Below are 22,211 nucleotides of genomic sequence, written 5' to 3'. Positions count from 1 at the left end.
ATAAGCTGTTTACCATTTATAAATGCTGCATATGCTGTTTATAAATGATGGTTAAACATTTATAAGCTATCTGTTTACCATTTATAAATGCTGCATGTGCTGTTTATAAATGATGGTTAAACATTTATAAGCTATCTGTTTACCATTTATAAATGCTGCATGTGCTGTTTATAAATGATGGTTAAAAATTAATAAGCTATCTGTTTACCATTTATAAATGCTGCATATGCTGTTTATAAATGGCCTATTTACCATTTGTAAATGATGGTTATTGTAAAGTCTTACCAAGGTTTCTATGGAGGCTGAGTTTTTGTCCATGAGTCCTGAAACTGATTAAATATGACTAATGTAACTTGACAATGATGACAGAACAGTGAAGAAACCCAGCAGAGAAACCTCTCCCCTGCACACTGACTCACCATGTAAATATTTTCAATACAGATGTTGGTGTATTTGTAGAGGAAATTACACAAGATGGATTGAGAAACATGCTTAGTCAGTGTTTACTGAGGAAAAACATGAAACCCAGCACATAAACACTTCCCTCATACAGTGGTTTCAGTCCCTGTCATAATGAATGAATACACTGATGTCTCACCACTGTTATGAGCCTCCAGCTGCGATGCCGAGTTGACCGCAACTTTACAGAGCGAGCAGTAGAGGAGACGCCGAGCTTTTTCCTCCTCTGTCTCTGTTTCCGCCTCCGTCTCCGGTTCCGCCTCATGCTCCAGGTCTGGTTCTGAGGGTGAGTCGAGCTTTGGCGGCCTCTCTTCTCCTCCGGCAGCCGAGGTAATCTCTGGGGTGGCGGCGCTCGGGCCTATCAGCAAGGATACAGGTGCAGGAGGTGGTGCGAGCAGCGCCGCCAAGGGTTGCACAGGCCCATCTGTGGAAAAAAAATCACATTGATATAAAACAGTTCTATTTAGCTGTGCATATGACAACTGGAAGTATTGTATCTGCCCTCTTTGCTTTTAATTTAATTAATTAATGATTATTTTTTGGTTTTAATGATTTTATTTGCCTTCTTGTTATTTTATGTGGCTGTAAAGCACTTTGAATTGCCTTGTACTTGCCTTCACTTTGCAACAGTAGTTTAATGTCTACTAAAACAAGCAATCGTTTTTCTAATCTTGTGTTTGGTTGCTCTAAATCAGCGAGAAGGGAGAAAAGCTTTCTTTTCATTTTTGTTATTCAAATAAAAGAAAAAGGTCATCATAACCCATCCATAATCTTGAAAATGATTTTGGTTTTGATTTCGAAGCCAGGAATAGATTTCGGTTTTAAGTTGAGGCAGAAGCAAGAAAAGACTCAAAGAATGAGATGTGAAATCTCTTTACGAGGGAAAAAGCCTAAAACTAATAACTGCCGATTTTCTATCAGCCTTCAGGCAGCTCGTCATTAAAAAACAAACCCCGCTCTGTAGTGTGAATCCACACAGAGACGCTGTTGAAAACCACCATCAGTGAGCACACTTTGTCGCTACACCCACATCTGCTGGTTAAAGCTACCAAACACAGCTCGTTTGGGCAAACAGCTGGTCATCAGCTCACGGTTAAAAGTATCCCCATTCATGACGTTGGGAGGGTTCAATGGTAACTCCAGTAATGCTGTATGAGCTCTACAGGTTTTAAGAAAAGGCACCCGACAATAAACGATAGAGGAAAGACACAAAGGACACTTTGATCTCATATCAAGAATGTGGGAAAACATTGTACAGTGTGTTCCTAAACAGGGCATTACTGAAGATGATGTAATGCAGCACAGTGGTGACCATGCTCTTCTGTATCAAATTCAAAAGGGTGCATAACTTAAATAGTTAAACAGTTACTTTCTGTACATTTATATGTGGTCTCTGAACTATTTCCAAGTAAAAGCCGAGTTGAAATGACCTCTAAGTGTCCTCAGATGCCAAAGTTGGAGAGATGGAGGAAATGATCTCACCAGAAAAAAACAACACAACAGGATTGATTTCACAACCTTCAGTCATGTTGGGAGTAAACAAAGCAACATAAATCCCTGCGTGGCTGTAAGACAGAACAGAGCTTCTAAAAGTGTGTCACATGGTGCAGTAAGTCATTCAACTTTAGACAGGCACACATACAGCTGCCTCTTTTGTGTTAAAAGGCTGCGGTGTCGGGTCAGTGAGCCATTTTAAACAATGAATACAACTAAGATGGGAACTCCATGGCTGTGGGAGAGTTGTGAGTTTGGGTAGATCTTTGAGCTCAAAAGATGTAAACTTGTTGTTTTCAGATCTTTTGACCTTGTGCAGACACACTTATTGGGATGCATTGTTATAACTGCTTGAACTGCCATGAAACTCTTTTCAAAATAAGATTTAGAGCAGTACAAATGTGCCTAAAAACTATAAAAGGAAGTTAAATAGTAACAAAACTTCTATATATGGGCTCATGTGGTATAAACCTGAAATCTGCACGATATCTTTTAATTTATCTGGACTGTTGCTTGTTTTTAAATTCATTTAGATTATTTTATTTGTTTCTCTTTATATTCTTTTATGTATTTTTAATGCTTCTTCCACTCCCTGCTGCAATGCATTTATTTTATGTGAAGCACTTTGAATTGTTTTGTACATGAAATGTGCTATACAAATAAATTTGATTTGATTTGATAAACAAAAGGAAAGATGTAGAACAACTGAACTCCTTCAGCTAATACCTGATTTCTATTTATGATGAAGGATAAGACAGATATGTCAGATCGTTATTTATGAATGCATCAAATCAGAATCGGATAGCTACAGAAATCACATTAACATGTACAAAGAGCTGCTGCATCCATCCTGAAAGAAATCTCTGGTAGTTTTAGGAACAAAGACAACGACAGATCGATATATTTGACTCATAAAACAACTCCACATGTTTCAGGCTATCGAATGGAGGACTGCTGCCACATTTACGAAAATGAAATTGTGCCTCTGGCGGCCCCGCCTGATCGATGCCAATGTCTCAGAGTTCTCCGCACTTCAGCATCATGGAATGAAGATCAGCCAGCCAGGAGAGCAAATCAATAGTGAATTATGTCATGCTATTTTTGGGGGCCATTATATACAGTTCTTATTTGCCACAACACAGGTGTCGGCAATTGGCACCACAGAAGCCTTTTACACTCACACTGTCACAAGGATCACTTCTGTCAGAGGTTAGAAAATGTTTTTCTGCTCGGTGGGGTGAAAGAAGACATCATTTGCAGGGAAAAAGGAGCTTTTTGGTGGAAAAACCGCCTGGAATACTCTTTAATGATATAAAAGGATTGATGTTTTTACTTTTGCACTGACAGGTGGAATGAATGCTTCAGCTAAATGCCTCAAATGTATGTAAATATATGCGCTGTGGGTTTTTCAGTGTTTGTGAGCATCAGTCCATTAACCTCTTGAAATGGATTTGAGGCACATTTATACTTATAATTCTCCCTTTTTCCACTTGACTGACTCCAACTATGAAATTTGCTGCATGATCATAAAACTCGGTGCATGTTTTGAATGCAAACCTTTGCAGAAATGAACAGCAGCAGGTGGAGTATAAATACACAAAAATTAGATGAATTCAATGAAATACAACGAGCTAAAGTTGGGAGCTAAACAGCATGACGGTTCTTCTGATATTGTAGTGATGCAGGTTTATCTGGAGTGTCAGCCTGTGTCTGTCAGACTCTTTTAGTGGATACGAGAGTTCAACAGTCAATGCTTCGATCAGAAACCACATTTGTTTCACCAACTAAAGTACAACCAACAGCCAAGTTGTCCATCTTGCAGCCTGCTGATCTTTTCATATTGAGGAAGCCCCAACTGAGGATCTCCTCCCTATAGAGGTCTCAAATGAGCTATTAGTGAGAGGTTTACGTGGATTTAAAGCCTGCTCTCTAAATGCAAGGTTTCAACTCATCCAATCAAAAAGTGATCACTGCCTGCATATCTCTCAGTCAATTATTAACCTAATTTTCACCTCTGTTTCTCCCACCTTCTGGGCTCGTCCTAAACTGTTTCTACCCGAAGGAAAAGTTATTTCTGATTCCATTTCAAGTTTGTAAAGGATCCGAGGAGCTTTTATTGGACATCCAGGAAATATTAACTCAGAAGCCACTTGGATGAAACTTAAGTAGTGAGCTGTAACCTGGATTAAGAGGTCCATAGCTGCAGTTTCCCGTCCTTAACTGTCTATTCGGTTTTCTTTCTTTTCATTAAAGGACGTCTCATGACATTGTTTCTACAGCTAACGTCCTCCTGGACAACCTTATGACTCAGATCCACAGTCTTCTCTGCGGAATGGCAGTTTATTGTCACAACTCTTATTAAAACTAAAACTACTTCTGTAAATATCTAAATCACGAAGCCTGACATTGTTACGGTTCGGTGGCGGTGGGGAGAAGAGGACCCAAATACACAAAAAACAGCAAACTGGAGGCTCAAGGAAACTTTCCAGGAGGTTTAGAAATGTTGCAGAGCCGGAAAACCGTGAATAAAAGCTAAATTACAGACAAATATCATGTCAAAAACAGAGAGGAGCAGAACTACAGAGAATTACCATGGAGACAATTATGGCGAGGATGTGACAAGGACTGAGATTGACTGAGGGAAATATATATATATATATATATATATATATATACATATATGGAGGGGAAAAAATGAGGAAGTGATTGGTGCTGTGGCTGATTGAGTGTAGACAGGTGTGTCACTGGAGCTGTGGACTAAAACAGAGGAAATGAGGATAACTAGGAGTAATGACCAGAATGAGACTCTGAAACACAGTGAAAGGTATAAAGTCAAAGAAATGTCCAACTAAGAGCATAGCACAGAGAGCAACCAAAGAACTGAGAAATGATTAAACCATAGAAAAGACCAGAAACTCAGGAAAGCATCTTCCAAACTTCCACAACTGGCTCATTTAAACACAGGAGAGCAGCAGGTCTACTGCAGTCCCCCTGGACCAATAGCCCTTTTACACTGACATTACCGTGCAGATGTGAGTTTTAACATGGGAACACAAGCTTAAACGAGCAATTTAATCATTTCACATTGCCAGGTGAAGTGTGGTCATCCTAAAAAAGTCCACAGGCTACACATGTTCCTACAGAACCTGACTTAAGTCCGGTGTAGGTACCAGATCGGCTCGGGTTCCGTCGTCGTTTGATTACGTCACACAATATGGCTGTCCACTTGAATGGGAGTACATTGTGATTGACTGTAGTAGCCATAGTAACCGTAACTAGGCGCTGTGCATCGGAGAGTTTTTTTTCTCGTTCTTTCAGTGATCGGCAGCAGCTTTTATGAAGAAATTAAATATTTCCTACAAAATAGTGTGTACCACACCTTGACCACCACTAGCCCCAAACCTTTAAAATCGAGTTTGTTTTGTTGAATCATTTTGGCCTTGGTTCACTGAAGAGAAGCTTCATTTTCAGTTTTGTGTATTGTTTGTGTGCTGAGCAGCAATAACCTGTTTGACTATATGCGAGCTCCTATTCATAAATGTACAAAAAACTTAAAAATTGTTCTGTTGGATATGTGTGTATATACATACACTACATATATATACATACAGTCTAGGTAAATAAGACAAATACACACACTGAAAAATTAGCTTAAAGAAATGGAATCTATCTATCTATCTATCTATCTATCTATCTATCTATCTATCTATCTATCTATCTATCTATCTATCTATCTATCTATCTATCTATCTATCTATCTATCTGTATGTCTGTTGTGAAAGTCGAACGCAACAAAGTTTGTCTGAGCCAATCTCAACTTTTTTTTAATTTATTTATTTTTTATTAAAGATTTTTAACAAAATGTACAGAAACATGTGGCATGTATACACAAAGGTAAATCGGGTTGTACATGTTCAAGGCACACATAAGGTTATAAGATGAAAGAAAAAAACGAGCCAATCACAACTGTCCGACGTAAAGCCAATCACAATGTACTCCCATTCAAGCGTACAGCCATATTGTGTGACGTGTTCAGCAGACAACGGACCCCGAGCCGATCTGGTACCTACACCGGTAACTATCTCCTGTGAGGAGACAACCCTGTAAGCTTCTTAAGCATCATCTCTGATTCGTGCGGGGATTGAGAGAAATAGTCAAAATTTTGATTGGAATTAAGAGTGAGCTGCCACCTGCCTTGTTCTGGTTGATAAAGCTAAAACCTATCCATCATGTTTCTTAACATCTGCTGGTTGCTGCGGTCAGTTTCAGAGCCTCCATGTGAGACATCGCAGCTAGTAAACCGTTCTTTCTGTCAAGAACCGAGCTGTGCCCACTCCTGCAGCCCCCCGAGCACAGCCGACTGAGTGAAAATTAGTGTCTGCACCCGAGTGTTGTGTTTACTTTGGTACCAACTGGAGCTGGAACCGATAAATACCCATGACTACTGCAGTCATTTGATGTACTTGATCCATTTCCCACGGTAAACAAAAGCCAGATGTTAGCAGTTATTAGTGAGTCTGTTTAGTCCAGAGTGAAATGGACCTAAAACTAAACACACAATTTCAACGTTCAAAACAAAATCACGATTTCCAACAACACACATGATGATCTCCCCCCTCCCTCACCTAACACGGCATTCTAAGCAGCATCCAGCGGGAATTTGCCAACGATGTGAGGCAATGAGCTTACTCTGGAGATGAATGATGGAAAAGTTTTCATGTCAAGTCTTATCAGCCTGATGTGCCAGATGTTTCTTTTTCCACATGTGGGAGGTCCTCTGCAGAAAACAGCTTGGGAAAAAAAAAAAATCTAAAAAATTAGATTGAGTGTCTGTATCAAAGTCAGAAGCAAATTTCAGCCAATTAGATTAACCGAAAGTAGCATCCAGAACCAGTTATAGAACTAAAACTAACAACTAAAACTAAAAACTGTTGTGTTTCAGGCCACAAACTTAGAGCCCAGAAATGATCTTGCAAATATTATAAGAATCCAGCTGCTTTGAAAGGTTATTGTTTTCTCAAACTGTAATAAGTAATACTCAGTGCTTATTGTTCCATCTGTGCAGCCTCTTTGATGTCTGGTCTTAAGGTTCCAGGAGACCAAAATCTATTTGGACACATTTAAAACTCATGATGGTCACTTATATCCAGGGGTGGAAGTAACGAATTACAAATACTCACGTTACTGCAATTAAGTAGATTTTTGGGTACTTGTATTTTTATGATTATTTTTTTCAAGTGTGTAATTTTACTCATACTTGAGCAAAATTTACACCAAAATCAAAAGTCGCCACTGAGTACGCCCACAACTTGAATTAATATTCAAACCGTCAGATTTTTTTTTCCCCAATGCAAATCCTTGTTGGCCGTCAGATTGCGCCTGGGCCGATTAATCTAAGACGTAATGTGAGGAAAGGCCAACTCTGCTGCTGCAGCAGAAACAGGTTTCTGGAGGAAACACACCTGCACAGGTGAGCAGAGAGACTGAGGAGACAGCGTCCAGAAGCAGGGAAACTCTGTTTGAGCTCCACGGTGACATCAGTTTACAAGACTTCAACGTCTAATCTCAAAAAACACACTGCGGGAAGAGGTTTTACATCTATACCTTTAGATATTGCTTTCTTATTTTACATGTCTTAAGGTTATTAATTTGGCTGAAGCTGCCATTTGTCAGCCTGATGATAAAATGGAGCGAGCCAACACCAAAAGTATTCATGTGTGTGCCATCTGTTTACACTCCTGCCTCATAATAGTCACATCACTGCAGTAATTTCACTGTATATGAGCTGTTGATTGGTTCAAAAACCTGTTGCTCAGTGCTGAGCTGGATCTCAAATTAATATTCAGGTTTCCAGCTCTCTGCTGACATATAGCACGAGACCAGGGGTCAACAGGGGTGGATATTTCATACCGGTGAATCCAATAAAACATCCGTTGGTTAAAAAGGAATTAATATATATTAACTTTATTACATGCTCTAGGCCCAATAGGAGGACATAAAACATATACATAAAAAATAGGCAGTAAAAGAAGAGAGAAGAGGGGAAAAAAAGACAAGCAATGATGTATGTACAAACATACTATCAGTCATGACAGTCTTAAAAGGCAGCCATACCAATGCTTCCACATATAGGATTGATATCTGACAGAGCTGCATCTGGGGCTTGTGAGAATCCTTAGACTGTAATACAGTTTTGAGACTTATCCACACGACACATGAACTTAAACATTAGGTTCCTTAAGAGAGCCTGTAAAGTACTTAGTCCTGAGTCACAAAATAGTTTACTAGCACTGCAACTCCTAGGCTTTTTTAGCAATATCCTCAGGCAGTCATTATATGCTATTTGGAGTTTACGCAGGGTCTCTTTTTTGTAGCTGACCCATAATGGGGCTGCATACATAGGAGTACAGTAGGCATGAAACAAGCTTACTTTCACATCATCAGAACAGAAATGAAATTTTCTTACTCTGAGTAGTTTTTGAGAAGAGTACTTTGTACAAATTTGAGTACAAATTTTCAGTACTATTTCCACCACTGCTTCCTGTCACCTGGAACCAGTCTGCCCATTCTCCTCTGACCTCTCACATCAACAAGGCATTGTCACTGTCTTTGACATATTTATATAATACTTAGAATATTTACAGATATTTATAGCACATTAATCTTGCCTAAAAAGCTAATTTTGCGTTAAAACGTTAAATTACCCGGTAGTAGCGACTGGCACTAGTGGAAATTTCATTTCCGGTCTGTTTACGCGTTAGCGGAAATTGACGCGTTTTCCGTTCCGCCACTCATTCGACTGCGACCGAAATCGAGACTCGTCAGACCAGGCAACGTTTTTCCAATCTTCTATTGTCCAGTTCTGGTGAGCCTGTGTGAATTGTAGTCTAGTACTAGAATATTCTTACTTTTACTTAAGTATTTTTTTAACACTAGCACTTTTACTTGTACTTAAGTACACATTTTCAGTACTCTTTCCACCTCTGCTTATAGCTGTGATCTCTTAGTTTGGTTCTGATTCGATGTAAACTCACAACCACTTGGCTGGAATGTAGTTTGACGGGTAAATTAAAAAGCTTAATCTTTCAGAATTGTTCCTTCTGTTAGCACGGCACCAGTCCAGCCATTGATCTAGGGCTCCATCTTTGCGTTCACTTAAAGATAAGTCCCTAAAAACTCGACTTGAACTCTGTTTTTTAACGCACCCACACGTGTCTTTGATTAAGTGACATGAAATGAATGAATTTGATTTAATAACCCAAAACTTAAACAGTTTGGAACGGACTTGGAAGCCCAGACCAAATCATGAAGTGTTTTATTTTCTTTAGCAGCTGTGTCGTTTCTCTCTGCGCTCTGACTTTCTGCTGTGGTTCTTTTTCAACATTTACAAAGTGTTCCTGACAAGATCTGTCCATCTCGTGACCTTAAGTAAGGGCTCCTTTTGATTACTGTTGCCAGCAGATGATTGAGCTCTGGGGAAATAGTGGGGAGCACCTGTGGGTAATTGACCTCTACCTGTGTGTGTTTCCTGACTTTAAGGACAAACAGCTGGTATGAAAAGGGCTTTAATCCCAGCTGTTACATTCAATATCAAAGGAAACATTTATTTAAAGTTTTTTTTCCCGAATTCGAAAGTAGGAATAGTGACATCACTGTACAATGGGGAAGTAAGCAAACTTCAGCCTGAGTGTAAGTTATCATTAAACGTCATCAAGCCCAGGTGATACCTCAAGAACAAGAAATGATTAGGGAACTTTTTTATGATATGGCTGACCTTGGCAGTCCTGATGAGTGATGTTTATGCCACAAGCAGAGCGGCCGCGACCTCTTTGCTCGCCGCAGTTAACGACCACCTACTCCCATTCTGCTCTGGATTGCCAAGCATCAAAACAACCTGAAATCACAGCGATTAACTCGCTCAGTGTCATCGTGCTCATCGGCGTCCGTCGGGCTGCCATCACACCTGCTTCTCTGGGCAGCTGTTCAGCGGCACGGTGACCAGACTGAGTGCGTTTTTAATGGAAGAGCGACAGCAGCTTTGGAGTTCATGCGAGCTCGCAGCAATTCTTTGCCTTGTAGGCTGTCGCCAAGAGAAAAATCTGAAAAACTTTCAGCTAATAAACAAGAATTATGTGGTCCAGGTCAGGGGCGATTTGGTTTTACACCGCACTGTTTGTCCTTCATGTGTCGTTGCCTGAGAAACAACGACGAGTCGCCGTTTTGAGCAGAAAATTCAACGGAGGAAATGAGCAAATTTGGAAACTCATTCCTAAAAACTTCAAACTGTTCATCAAAACAAAGACAGATTCAGCTTTTCAAGGCTCCTTTCTTGTCTATCTCCCTTTAACGTGCATTTAATATAATTATCTCCAATAACAAAAGGGTTAAGTTTGACTCCTGTATTTATTCCCCAGTTTGTTTCAGCCACTGAGTTTTTTTTTGCTGGCAACAATGCAGAACAGAAAGAAGAGATCACTGCCAACACTTTAAATCAGCAAGTTTAGTTTTCACCAAAACGAGCCAAACACAAAACTGCTACCAAGGCTGTGGCAGTGAAGTCACTTTGAGTGCATCTGCCAGCAGCTGTTGCCACTGTTCGGGCCAGCTACTGTAATGTGTGTGTGCTGGACCGAGCACTCATGCAGGCACATGTTGAAGTGAAAAAATGGGTTTTTATTTCAACATGTGCCTGAATGTCTTTTTTTAAAAAAAAAAAAGAAAGCCAAGAGCTTGTGGAAACAAAGGAAATGGGACCGTAAAATAGGTGAAAGTATCAAACCAAGGCACCAACTCAACCAACTGACGCAACACGATGAGACAAAATGGAAACTTAAATCGTGGCTAATTGACGGAAATAGGCAGAAAAAAAGGGGGAAAACACACAAACACCTACTGAAACTAAACGCACATCGACCCCATTCTCATGCCGTGATGTCACTCACGTGCAAATAAACTTGTTCTAAACCAGGTTCTGGTCTTTATCCTGTGACTTTAATGATTTACAAATACATCTGTGATATGTCAGAGAATATAAAGCCAGCAGAGCTCTGAGATCCAAGGACTCAGGTCAGCTGGTCCAGTCCAGAGTCCAGACTAAACATGGAGAAGCAGCATTTAGCTGTTATGCTGCAAACAAGTGGAACAAACTGCCAGTGGAGATTAAACTTTCACCAAATGGAGACATTTTTAAATCCAGGTTAAAAACATTTCTGTTCTCATGTGTCTATGCATGAAATCTGCACGATATCTTTTAATTTATCTGGACTGTTGCTTGTTTTTAAATTCATTTAAATGATTTTATTTGTTTCTCTTTATATTCTTTTATGTATTTTTAATGCTTCTTCCACTCCCTGCTGCAATGCTTTTATTTTATGTAAAGCACTTTGAATTGTTTTGTACATGAAATGTGCTATACAAATAAATTTGATTTGATTTGATTTGACCGAAAGAAAAATAATAATCAAAACTGTACGTGTTTGTGAGATGGATTGATATCACCATGTTTTATTCAATAGGTATAGCTGTGGATGCAGCCATCACAGCGTGACACAATCTATAATTCATGGTAAAAAATACAGCAACTCAACTGTAGCGTTCCAGTTATCTGATCACATTCGTTATTATCAAACGCTGTATCAATAAACCGTGCCTCCTGTGTCTTAATGTCACTAACAGCTGATTACTTGTTGAGATCTGCAAGGACGAGGAGAGATACTGAGAACGCCGAAGCGGTACATTGATATCATAGTTGCTCTGTAACCTTGACCCATCAGGACACTTGAAGATAAGTTATTCAGTCACTACTTTCTGGAGACGTCAGCTGCTTTCTGCTTCCTTTAACAGCTCACAACCCCATTATCAACAAGGTGAACGCTTCACTGGGAGGCTAATAGTACATTTGAATAGAACTTATTTGTCTTTTAAATCTTTCGTTTGCAAGGTTTTTTTGGCAAACAGTCCCTGACTGTTGGGCATTCACCAAACCAGATGCAACCTCTACTTTTTCTCTTCATTTGTGGAATGAAAGCAGCAGGCAGTCATCTATTCTGAAACCACACACACTACCTCTTCTGAAACGCCCCGAAGGACACATTATTACACAGCGTAAATGTCTCCATCATTTGCTGTTGGAAAGCAACTCATATAGTTCCTGAAATGCCTTCAAAAGTGAAAAATAAGAAACTCATGCTAGTAGAATAAAACAGGCGACGTACTGGAGGAACGTCCAGTTGACCCACTAAATCGGACACTGTCGTACACGGTTGTGTTGAGCACGAATGTGTTAAAATCATAATATATCCCTTCTGCCCTTGGAGCGCCTCGGGATCCCCTGACAATAGATGGATGGATGGCAAAAGTTTCTTTGCTTGCTTTCTTTTTTTTATAACCCTCTGATGTTGGTGCTTTGATTAAGGAACTGGAGCCAAGTGTCTGTTTATTCTTTTAATCTCATTAACCCTTGTGCGGTCTTAACATTCTGTTTACTCACCTTGTCCTACGGGTCAAAAATGCCCCGTCCTACCAAAGTCCCAAAATAAAGTAACTTAATTGAATTTTAAATCCAAAATCTATGATGAAACCACCTGTTATTTATCTATTCAACTCAATTCAATACAGTTTTTATCATGTATTTTTTGTTACACAATACAAAAAGACAATCACCAGTTTTCAGAATTACACTTTTTTTTTTTTTTAACCACAAACCAGTTGGACCAACAGTTTTCTTGTTTTCTCAGTTTTCTTTTACATAATAAAGGTTTAGTATTGCTATTATATAAATGTGAAGTAATTACTTAATTAAATAATTATTTATTTAATTAATTATATTGAAAGGGGAAAAAACAGTGAACTTTTTTCTGATGTTTAAATGTTTTTATAATTCACAGGTCAAAAATGACCCATAAGACAATCTTTGTACCCTAGTGGTGTACAGCCCACATGGAAACATAAACAAAAATAAAGTGTGACTTTTTCTAATGATGGGGTCCCTTTAGGAAAAGTCATAAAATTTCCAGTTGGAAAAAGATAGTTTAAGGTATTTTTTCTACAGCTAAACATGGTAGTGGGTCACTTTGGACCCGCAAGACAACAGGAGGGTTAATATCTGCTAATAGATTAAACAGATAAAGTTGTATTGGCTCTGGAAAAAATGAGGTATACAGTACACGGGTTAGAGGACGAATGTGACAGAACCTGGTCACAGTTCATAACTCATATCAAGAGCCTGCATGACTCCTTGTTTTTATTTATTAATGTATTTATTTTTCTTTTTTTCTCTTTGACTGCCGTCCAAGTCTTCTCGATGCCCATATTCTCACTGTTGGGACTTTTGTCTTTTTTATTATGCCAGAGGTCCAGAATCTTGGTGTTATGACCATAATGATCAACATAGATTGGTTTGAGTCTTTTCTGTGTATTTTTCTGTCTGTTTTTGTATTTGTGTATATTTGTTTTCTTCTTTTGGTGCTCTGCTTGCACGTTTGATACGTGAGTGTTTTTGTGGATGTGTTTGTGGCGAAGCCACCTGGATGGAATGGGGGGGTGGGACGGGTTCACAACTTTTGTAAGAAATGCTTAACTAATGATGTCAATGTTTTCAATATGGAAAAATGATAATTAAAGTTGTAAAAAAACAAACAAACAGATAAACAAACAGTAGACAACAAAGTATATGCAATATTCTACATGAATTTTTATGTTGTACAGTTGTGAATTTATTTTATCAATGGAGAAATTGAGCCGCCTTGCTTTGTTGTCTACAGTAGCAGATCAACCCTCATCTTACTTTGAAGCTCCCAGCTCTCTGAAGTGACGTTGACGCAGCTTTAGCAGCAGAAAAGCTATCAGGCTTGTGTTGATGATAATAATAAACTCCTGGACTATGTACAAACTTCCAAATGCATCGTTTGGTGAGTACAGACCATATTTATACTACTGTAGAAGTTTGGTGTCATGACATGTGATTTTAGTGGTAATTTTGGAGATACTGCCAGGGTCCGTTAGCGCTTGTACTAAGCTATTGGGGATAACTCAGTAACTCAGCTGATGTTCAGCCAATATCGAAAAAACTGCGGGTGGGCTACTTGGCTGGATGTCACGGTTCAAATGACCCTAGGGTGAATCTAATCCGAACTATCACTTTAAAGCAGCAGCAGTATGACAGTTCATGCATATGTAACCTCTTGATGTAATAATCCTATCAGATAAAAAGCTAATTTGTCATGATCATCAACAAAGTTCTGCTGTTATCTGCGTGTTATCTACAGAAGCTGAGAATTTGTCCTTGTGTTGGGGTGAACCCATCTACCACGCTATCATTAAAGGGCCATTTGCTGTTGAAGGGGCAGGTGATTAAAGTGTACTTTGGCTGGCCTCGGACACCCTGCGTTCTGGGAAGCCTCCAGTAATCCATATCCCCCCTCAGAGTGACCTATCGGGCTCTGCGAGGCCCAGTTAAGAACTCAATCCCCTCTCATTAATGGAGGTAATGACTGTGATCAATCTGAAGTTGGTATGGGTGAGCAGAGTCCCGACAGCAGAGTAGGAGGGAGAGAAATAAAGAGATAGAGATTAAGACCAGGTAAAAGAGAGGATAAGAGACGAAAGATTAGATTTGGACGACAGAGAGAGATGGAACCAATTAACAGGTGAAGAGTAAATGAAAGTGAAAATGGAAAAGTGAGCCAAGTTTGAGAGCAAACAGATGTGGAGAAGAAAAGTGAAGGAGAAAGAAGAAGCTGGGTAAGGGACACGAGAAGGTGAAAGGATGAGATAACATTAAAGACGAGTAATCGAATATGGTACACAATGAAAGGAGAGCTGGAGACAACAAAGACGAAGAACTGAGAGACAGGCCGACCAGGACAGGTGCTACGACCCTCTGAGACAGTACACATCCTGTTTTTATACTCTGTACCTTAATCTCACTCGACTCTCCCATCATACGTCATGTGGAGGAGGGAGTAACGCTGCCCTGACGTCCTTCCACTTTGCTTAAGCTTTCAGGCAATCACGGGACTCCCCAGAGACGTGGTTACCTTTCTCAATGAAGCTGGATTAGGCTCTTTAATTAAAACGATTGGGCTTTATTATATGCTGTCACAACCTAAAGGACAGAAATCCCTCATGGCTCCTAAGCTCTGTCAAATTTCATTCAACCTCAGATTTTTTTTTCTTGTCGGTATTCAAAGTCAATAAATGAGGAAAGTCACGTCTGAATAGGACAGCCGAGGAACACACCGGTGCTCGCGTCTTCTGTGATGAAGGATGAGAAACACATTATCTCAGTGACAGCACCAGGTGTCATTGATTTGAATTCACTTTGATTTATCTATTTCCAGTTTCGTCCGAAAGCAAATGGGCCGCAGCTAATTTCCGTCGGGAAATTTCTGCGGTTGCGCATCCCCATCCGAAATCTTCCCAAATGAGAACATTTGCGCAGCTAATCTAATCACACACTCATCAGGTCTGCTGCCATCTCAGACGTCTGGAACTTTTTTTCCCAACCCATCACATATGCACGCAGACTTTGGCACAAAAGCACTTTTTTTTGGGGGGGCGGAGAAGGTTGTTGGAGGGCGTCAGCTGCCGAAGGCTTCCTGTTGTGTGTAAAAAAAAAAAAAATGGCTTGAGCTAGCCTCCTGCCTCCCTGCAGCCTGCTCCGCTGTACAGCTGCTGTCAGTGCTGGCATGGCTCCCTTGACAATCTGCTCTTTAATAGCTAATATCAGGGTACATTTCCTCAGGCACTGGACTGGAACTGAGAGATGACGGGCTGTGCTGTGGGCATTTCTCTCTACCTCTGCTCTCATTCTGGTGCTGGTGTAAGGACACACATTTTAACTTAACAGGCTGCTGCTGACTCTTCCCGTTAATATACACCATCTGAGTCCAGGTTGCTTATCCAACTCAGAAAAACATGCATGTTAATGATTAGGTAACAAATTTGAATCCATGAAAAAAAGAGTAAAATAATGGGTGGGGCATCCGACTGCAGGGTAGGTTACACACAGTTTGTACAAGTGAGAATCAAAGCCGGTAATTTTAATAACTACAATTATTCTCACAGCCGTAAAGGGATAGTTCGCCTCTTTTGACATGAAGCTGTATGACATCCCATATCAGCAATATCATTTATGAACATTTTCTTACCGCCTGCTGCGTCCTGTGAGCAGAGTTCCAGCCTCGTTTTGGCGTTGACAAAAGTAGTTCCGGCTAGTTGGCTGGGGTTTAAAAAATAAAGCGTTTGGCTTCTCAAAACAATATGCGTTCAAAAGAGTAATACATATGAAGGGAGAGAAAATAGGGCCAAGTGATTGTGAGGTCTGACTTTTTCTGGAGAACGATTTTGTGATCCAAATGTATTACTCTTTTGAACAAATATTGTTTTGAGAAGCAAAGCGCTTTATTTTTTAAACCCCAGCCAACTAGCTGGACTACTTTCGTCAACACCAAAACGAGGCTGGAACTCGGCTCACAGGACGCAGCAGGGGGTAAGAAGATGTTCATAAATGATATTGCTAATATGGGATGTCATACAGCTTCATGTCAAAAGAGGTGAACTATCCCTTTAAGGGTTCACATTCAAAATATCTTCTACTGATCTGAAAAGTCATTTGAGAAATCCCTCCACATGTCAGTTTTTATATCTTTTTTCACTCTTAAACTGAACCATATGCTGTGAATCCCTGATTTCAAATGAACATTTTTAGGAGTGAATCACTGTTTACTTGAGCTTTCAGCTGCTGTTTGGTGACTGGTTTACACATGCAAACATGTGTTTGTCAGACGCTTTTATCTAAAGCAACTTACACTCATATCTCAGACAGGCAGCGTTAGGGGGTCTTGCCAAAGGAGGCAGTACCTTTCATGCAGGGGGGAAGTCAGGATTTGAACCCCAGTCACCCACATAAAGGGCAGCAATCTTCCCACTACACTATCCAGTCACTAAAACATGATTTATGTCAAGAGAGACAGGGAAAAAAAAAGCATGTTTCAAGCTGATTTTAAGCGTAGTACGAGTGGCATGTAGAGAAGAAGGATAAAAGTTTTGGTTGACTTCACACCATCCCAATATACACTGCACTGTGAACTTAAAGTCACACCCTCCTCTTTTAGTATGCAGAGAGACTTCTCACTTCCACACACATCTGTTTGGCTTAAGTTTTATAAACTCAACTGTAATCTTGGGACTTTTTCTCATTTGTAAGAATCTGGTTCAGCTCAACTTTTCAAGTCAGCGGGGGAAACGGCTGAAACATCTTTTACATTGATGGGAAAGAACGTTTAAAAGCAAAACACAGCTGTTTTCTTGACACAATCAAACACATTTCTAAAGATAGAAATTAATAATGTGGTTACATTGTTCCCACCGTGGTTTTCACAGATCTTTTAAGAGCAAAAAAAGCCATTTCGTTGTTGTCTCTGCCTCCCCGTTCCCACCTACTCTCACTACAACCATTACTTTCCCCTGAACTCAGCTTTTCATGAGGGCAAGCTTAGCGCCCCTGATGTCCCATCAAAATCTTCACCCGCACAGATAATGCTGCATTTATCCGCCTCGACAATTAATTCTACTGACATCTGAGCGCATTAATATTCATTACCTGGTGCCACTAGTGACAAACCGCCACCCCCGTCTGCTGAAAATATGTTGGTGAGATGGTGTGGTAATGTACTGGTGTTTTTTTTCACTGAAATGATTAATATCTCCAAGGTCTCCGAGTCCTCTGTCAATGCATAATGTGTTCACAATCCTCCTAATATCAGAACTATGCAACTAATTTCAGGTTGAATAAGAGGGGCATTATTTAGCCCTCTGGTTTCCATGATGACGGAACATATTTGAAAAGCGTGGCCATCCAGCGTGCTTTAATTTTCCCTTCACATGGTTTCAAGGTCCCATAGACTTCTCTTTAGATTGTACTAAGGCTAAACTGATGTGAGCACAACAGAACAAACCCCCAAAAGGATCACTTTTGGAAATGCAGTGTTTCTCAAGCTGGTGAGGCATCAGCCACCGGGACATGTAACCATGGTGACGTGGAAGAGACCAGCTTTTCTGAATAAAAATGTAATACATTGAGCCTTTTAACTCTTGGCTGGATGCTTTCCTAAGTTTAACCAAGTATTTTGTTCATGTCTAATATATATTTATTGAACATTTTTCTTTACAGAAGTACAAACTCACAGTTCTCCATCAAATCAAGAAATATGAAATATCGATTAACAAGAACCATGAACAGAAAAAAAAGAAAAAGGAAAAAAAAAAAAGGAAATAAGTATTTTTTTTCTGGAGAAGTAAGACAGTAGGATCATCAACAGAATTAAAGGTTTCCTCTCCCAAAAAAGACCAGGAGAAACTCATCCATGCATTCATCTCCAGTAGACTCCATCACTGTAATGCTCTTTTAACTGGAGTTCCCAAAAAGAGCATTAAACATCTGCAGCTCATCCAAATGGAGACATTTTTAAATCCAGGTTAAAAACATTTCTTTTCTCATGTGTCTATGCATGAAATCTGCACGGTATCTTTGAACTTATCTGGACTGTTGCTTGTTTTTAAATTCATTTAAATGATTTTATTTGTTTCTCTTTACATTCTTTTATGTATTTTTAATGCTTCTTCCACTCCCTGCTGCAATGCTTTTATTTTATGTAAAGCACTTTGAATTGTTTGTACATGAAATGTGCTACAAATAAATTTGATTTGATTTGATTTGATAGGAGAGGGAAAAAAGTCACAATAGAAACCAAAAGGAAAGAAATGACAGCAGTCTCGAGGTCGTGCTCTGGAATCAGTGGCCTATCCACGTCTTCCTCTTCAAACTCCTGACACAATCACTGATAATCCAGCACCGCTGATGTGAAGCTACAGAGAAGGTCACTGTGCATTAAAACCATGACGACATGAAGGGTGTCGGAAAAAAAGAAATTCATAATTTCTTTCCATTTACACAAACACGATATTCAAATTAAAAAGAGTTATCTGGCATTAGGATTAAGAAATAATTCTATTTGTTAGTTGGACTTTTAAGTGCTGTATATATTACATTATACACATTTTATGTCTGAATATGTTCTCATAACATTTCTTTATTTTTAAAAAAGAATGAAGTAAAATACTGCAAAACTGGCTGTTTATTTACAAAGCCTGGATACTGAAGGTTTCCACAGCACATGATTGCCCCTCAATTCTCATCCATTATGAACGGAAAAAGAACACAGTGAATGTAATCATAACAAGTAACAAGTACTTCTGTTCAGTTTCATGGCAGCGTACTTCTAATTGCACCAATTGTGGGGGTTTTTCAAGGCAAATTGACATGTTCTTTTGACAAGAATCTAATTTACATATCCACTTCTCCACATGAAATCTCTCTGAAAGTACAAGCTGAGAAACTGTAGAGCAGATTAGTTTTGGGAAAGTGCACATTGCTCCATTTACTGGTTTGACATTTCCATAGCAGCAAAGTAACTATGTGAAATGTGTGATAGATTGCTTCCAGCTGTACAGCTCCAGCTGTCATACAGAATATATATCGAAGCAGTTGTTTTTGTGTTTTTTTATTATCAAAATAATAAAGAGAATCAGGATCATTATGGATATTTGAGTCCAAAATCACCAAACCTGGATGTTCCCTCTCAGACATAAGTCATCTGTACCAGTCATAAATTGCCTTCAGTAGGTTTGAGGCCAGATAGATCAACAAATAGTTCACAATGCAGCATGAGCTCCAGAAATGTGCTCCTAATTTAAATTCTAAAAGTATTGGATTGAGGTCAAATTAATCCCAGTGTGTGATGGCTCAATGTGTTTCCAATTTTTTGAAAAAATATTATTGTTACAGATAAATGAAAAGACATCCTGCCCGTAAGAATATTACAGTGAAAGAGACAAAGCAGGAACCCTCAGTGGCTTTGGTTGTGGAACATCAAGTAATCATACTGGAAGTAAGTTATTTGTTATTTACCCTTTTAAAACATCTATATGTATGAAAAGGCCACAGAGAATATTTCTCAGAAGACACCTGGCCAAGATAACTGGATTCAAGCAGCCACCTGGCTGCAACATAATGAATTCCAAGTTACAGAATCAGCACACAACAGTGTGCACCAAGAAAAATGTAATTAAAAATGGGATAATGGGCAAATGCAAAATACCAGCTCAACAGAGATGAATGAAGGTTGGGTTTTAGAGTGAAGATTTGAGTTTACTCAGAGGATCTGGCTGGTGGACATGATTTCCAACCATGTCTGTGTGTTTATACCAGTTTTAAACCATCAAATAGGACAAAAAGTTAGCAAAAGCATCACACACCTCCCCTGTTATCTCTCCAAGAACTCTCAGAGGCAAAGACAGAAACAAATGCTCAAGTTTGAACCTTATTTTGATCTTTTTCTCTCTGTGAAAACCTATGTAGTGCACACAGATAGTGCCATGTGTTTTCTAAGTTACTAATATCGCTATACTAATGCAACTTACTGACAGCTGCATTATAAAACACAAGCATAATTTACAAACCAGGTTGAATGAGCAGCTGGCTTCTCATTTGACATCAAAACATTGAAATCTACAAGGCTGCTTTATGCAAATCAGAGAGAGCCCCCCGCCTCTGGAAAAGTCAACAAAACTTAAGTTATTTGGTGTAAATATAAAATAAAGACACATTAAGCAACTGCAACTATCATTAACTGACTCGAGTATTTTACCAAAACACTTTGGCTCACGTCTTTGGTGAGGAGAGAAAGTTTCCAAGCAAACCGCATGTTAGTCTGGTTAAAACCTGGAAGTGGACATCATGAAAGTTTTATGAAATGTACTGCTTTCCAACCCCCATTAGGACGGACAAAATGGGCATAAAGCATTAGTCATGATTCACACAGAGGAGTTGTAGATGCAACTGTTTGTCACGGGCAGATCAGCGGCGGGGCAAGAGGGGCAACAGCCCCTGAAGAGCTCATATCAAGTCAATGGTGGCTCACTCTGTACAGATTAGTAAGAATGATGCACAACTTCTTAAAACTATAGCAATCGGTGCTTATATATGGCGGGAAATAAAACAATCATTGACAAAACTCGGATATTGATAAAGGGATGCAGCAATAATGCCGCAATACCGAATTTGCTGGAAGGCAGCATGATGGATCACTCCAATCAAACCATTTAACCTGTAACGCCACCAAAGTTCCTGGCTGTATTAAACAGTTTATTATCACAGCCATTTTTACTTTGAAATTACTAGTTTCACCGCTGCTGTTTGTGTTCTTTTGATAGATATATTTATTTATTATTATTATTTATTATTTATTATTATTATTTTCTATACTTTTTTTTGTTCCTTATTATTATTATTAGTTAGTAGTAGTATTTTTAGTAGAATTGGTATTATTATTGTTGTTGTTAATACAATCACTGTAAATATTTAAAAATTTTTTGAGCTACTTGACTAATTTAAATTTCCCCCATTGGGGGACGAATAAAGTATTTTTCTATTCTATTCTATTTGTATCCACAAATTCAGGCTTTGTCGCATATATTTAAAGGTGAAAAGCAGAATAAAGCCTTTGCATTATAATGACATCGCATTGCAGCCCAGCAGAAGCTGAACCCAGTTCAACATGCTTGTCGTACAATCATACATTTGTGCCAGTGTACTGCAACCAATGTTGCATACAGAGTGGTCCCATTAAAATAAAATAAAAAAAAGACCACTTTGACAATTTAACAAGTGCTGCTTTAACCTTCCTGTGTCTGACTGTCCTGTCTGGACTCTCCGGTTTAAAAGTCCTTTTTGAGCCAGTGAGTCAGCGGCCGGCCAATGCCAATCAAGCCAACACAAGGTTGATGTGATCAATACAAAGTACATCAACATCCAGAAGTGATTATATGCCAGAGAGGTGGGTTTTGGAGTTCAAACAGAAAAGCAGCAGCTTCATAAAGAAAACTAGTGAGTGAGTGCAGAGGGCAGGAAAACACAGACCTTTCCTGTCGGTGCCGTTGGGAACCTGTGAGGTCTTGATGCCCTTGGCGATCTCCTGGCTGGCGGTTTCCTTGGTGACAGATGAGCCTTTGAGCTTACTCTTCGGGGTTTCCAGGGATTTTAGCTTCTTGGCATGTTTGGTGCCCTTGTAGTGGGCCAAAGCCTGGCTCTGTGAAAGGAACCAGATTAGAATTATTACATGTGCAGCTAAAATGCAGCTAAACAGGGTGAAAATACATCTGAAAACTGAGTCCACGAAGCCAACAAAACATGTTAA

General features: G+C 39.4%; 1 protein-coding gene across 2 annotated transcripts in view; it reads right to left on the bottom strand.

Annotated features, from left to right (window-relative positions):
- znf385d (zinc finger protein 385D) overlaps positions 1-22,211 on the bottom strand; it is a 113,134-nt gene that overhangs the window by 20,048 nt on the left and 70,875 nt on the right. For both annotated transcript variants that reach the window (XM_075466240.1, XM_075466239.1), the window contains 2 exons: positions 21,935-22,103; positions 599-883 (listed from right to left, as the gene is read on the bottom strand). In XM_075466240.1, coding sequence (XP_075322355.1) covers positions 599-883; positions 21,935-22,103 — 454 coding nt within the window. The remainder of the gene's footprint in view (positions 1-598; positions 884-21,934; positions 22,104-22,211) is intronic.

This window comes from Odontesthes bonariensis, chromosome 5, assembly GCF_027942865.1.
Source record: "Odontesthes bonariensis isolate fOdoBon6 chromosome 5, fOdoBon6.hap1, whole genome shotgun sequence".
NCBI classification, from domain to species: domain Eukaryota; kingdom Metazoa; phylum Chordata; class Actinopteri; order Atheriniformes; family Atherinopsidae; genus Odontesthes; species Odontesthes bonariensis.
This window is presented reverse-complemented; position numbering and strand designations above follow the sequence as displayed.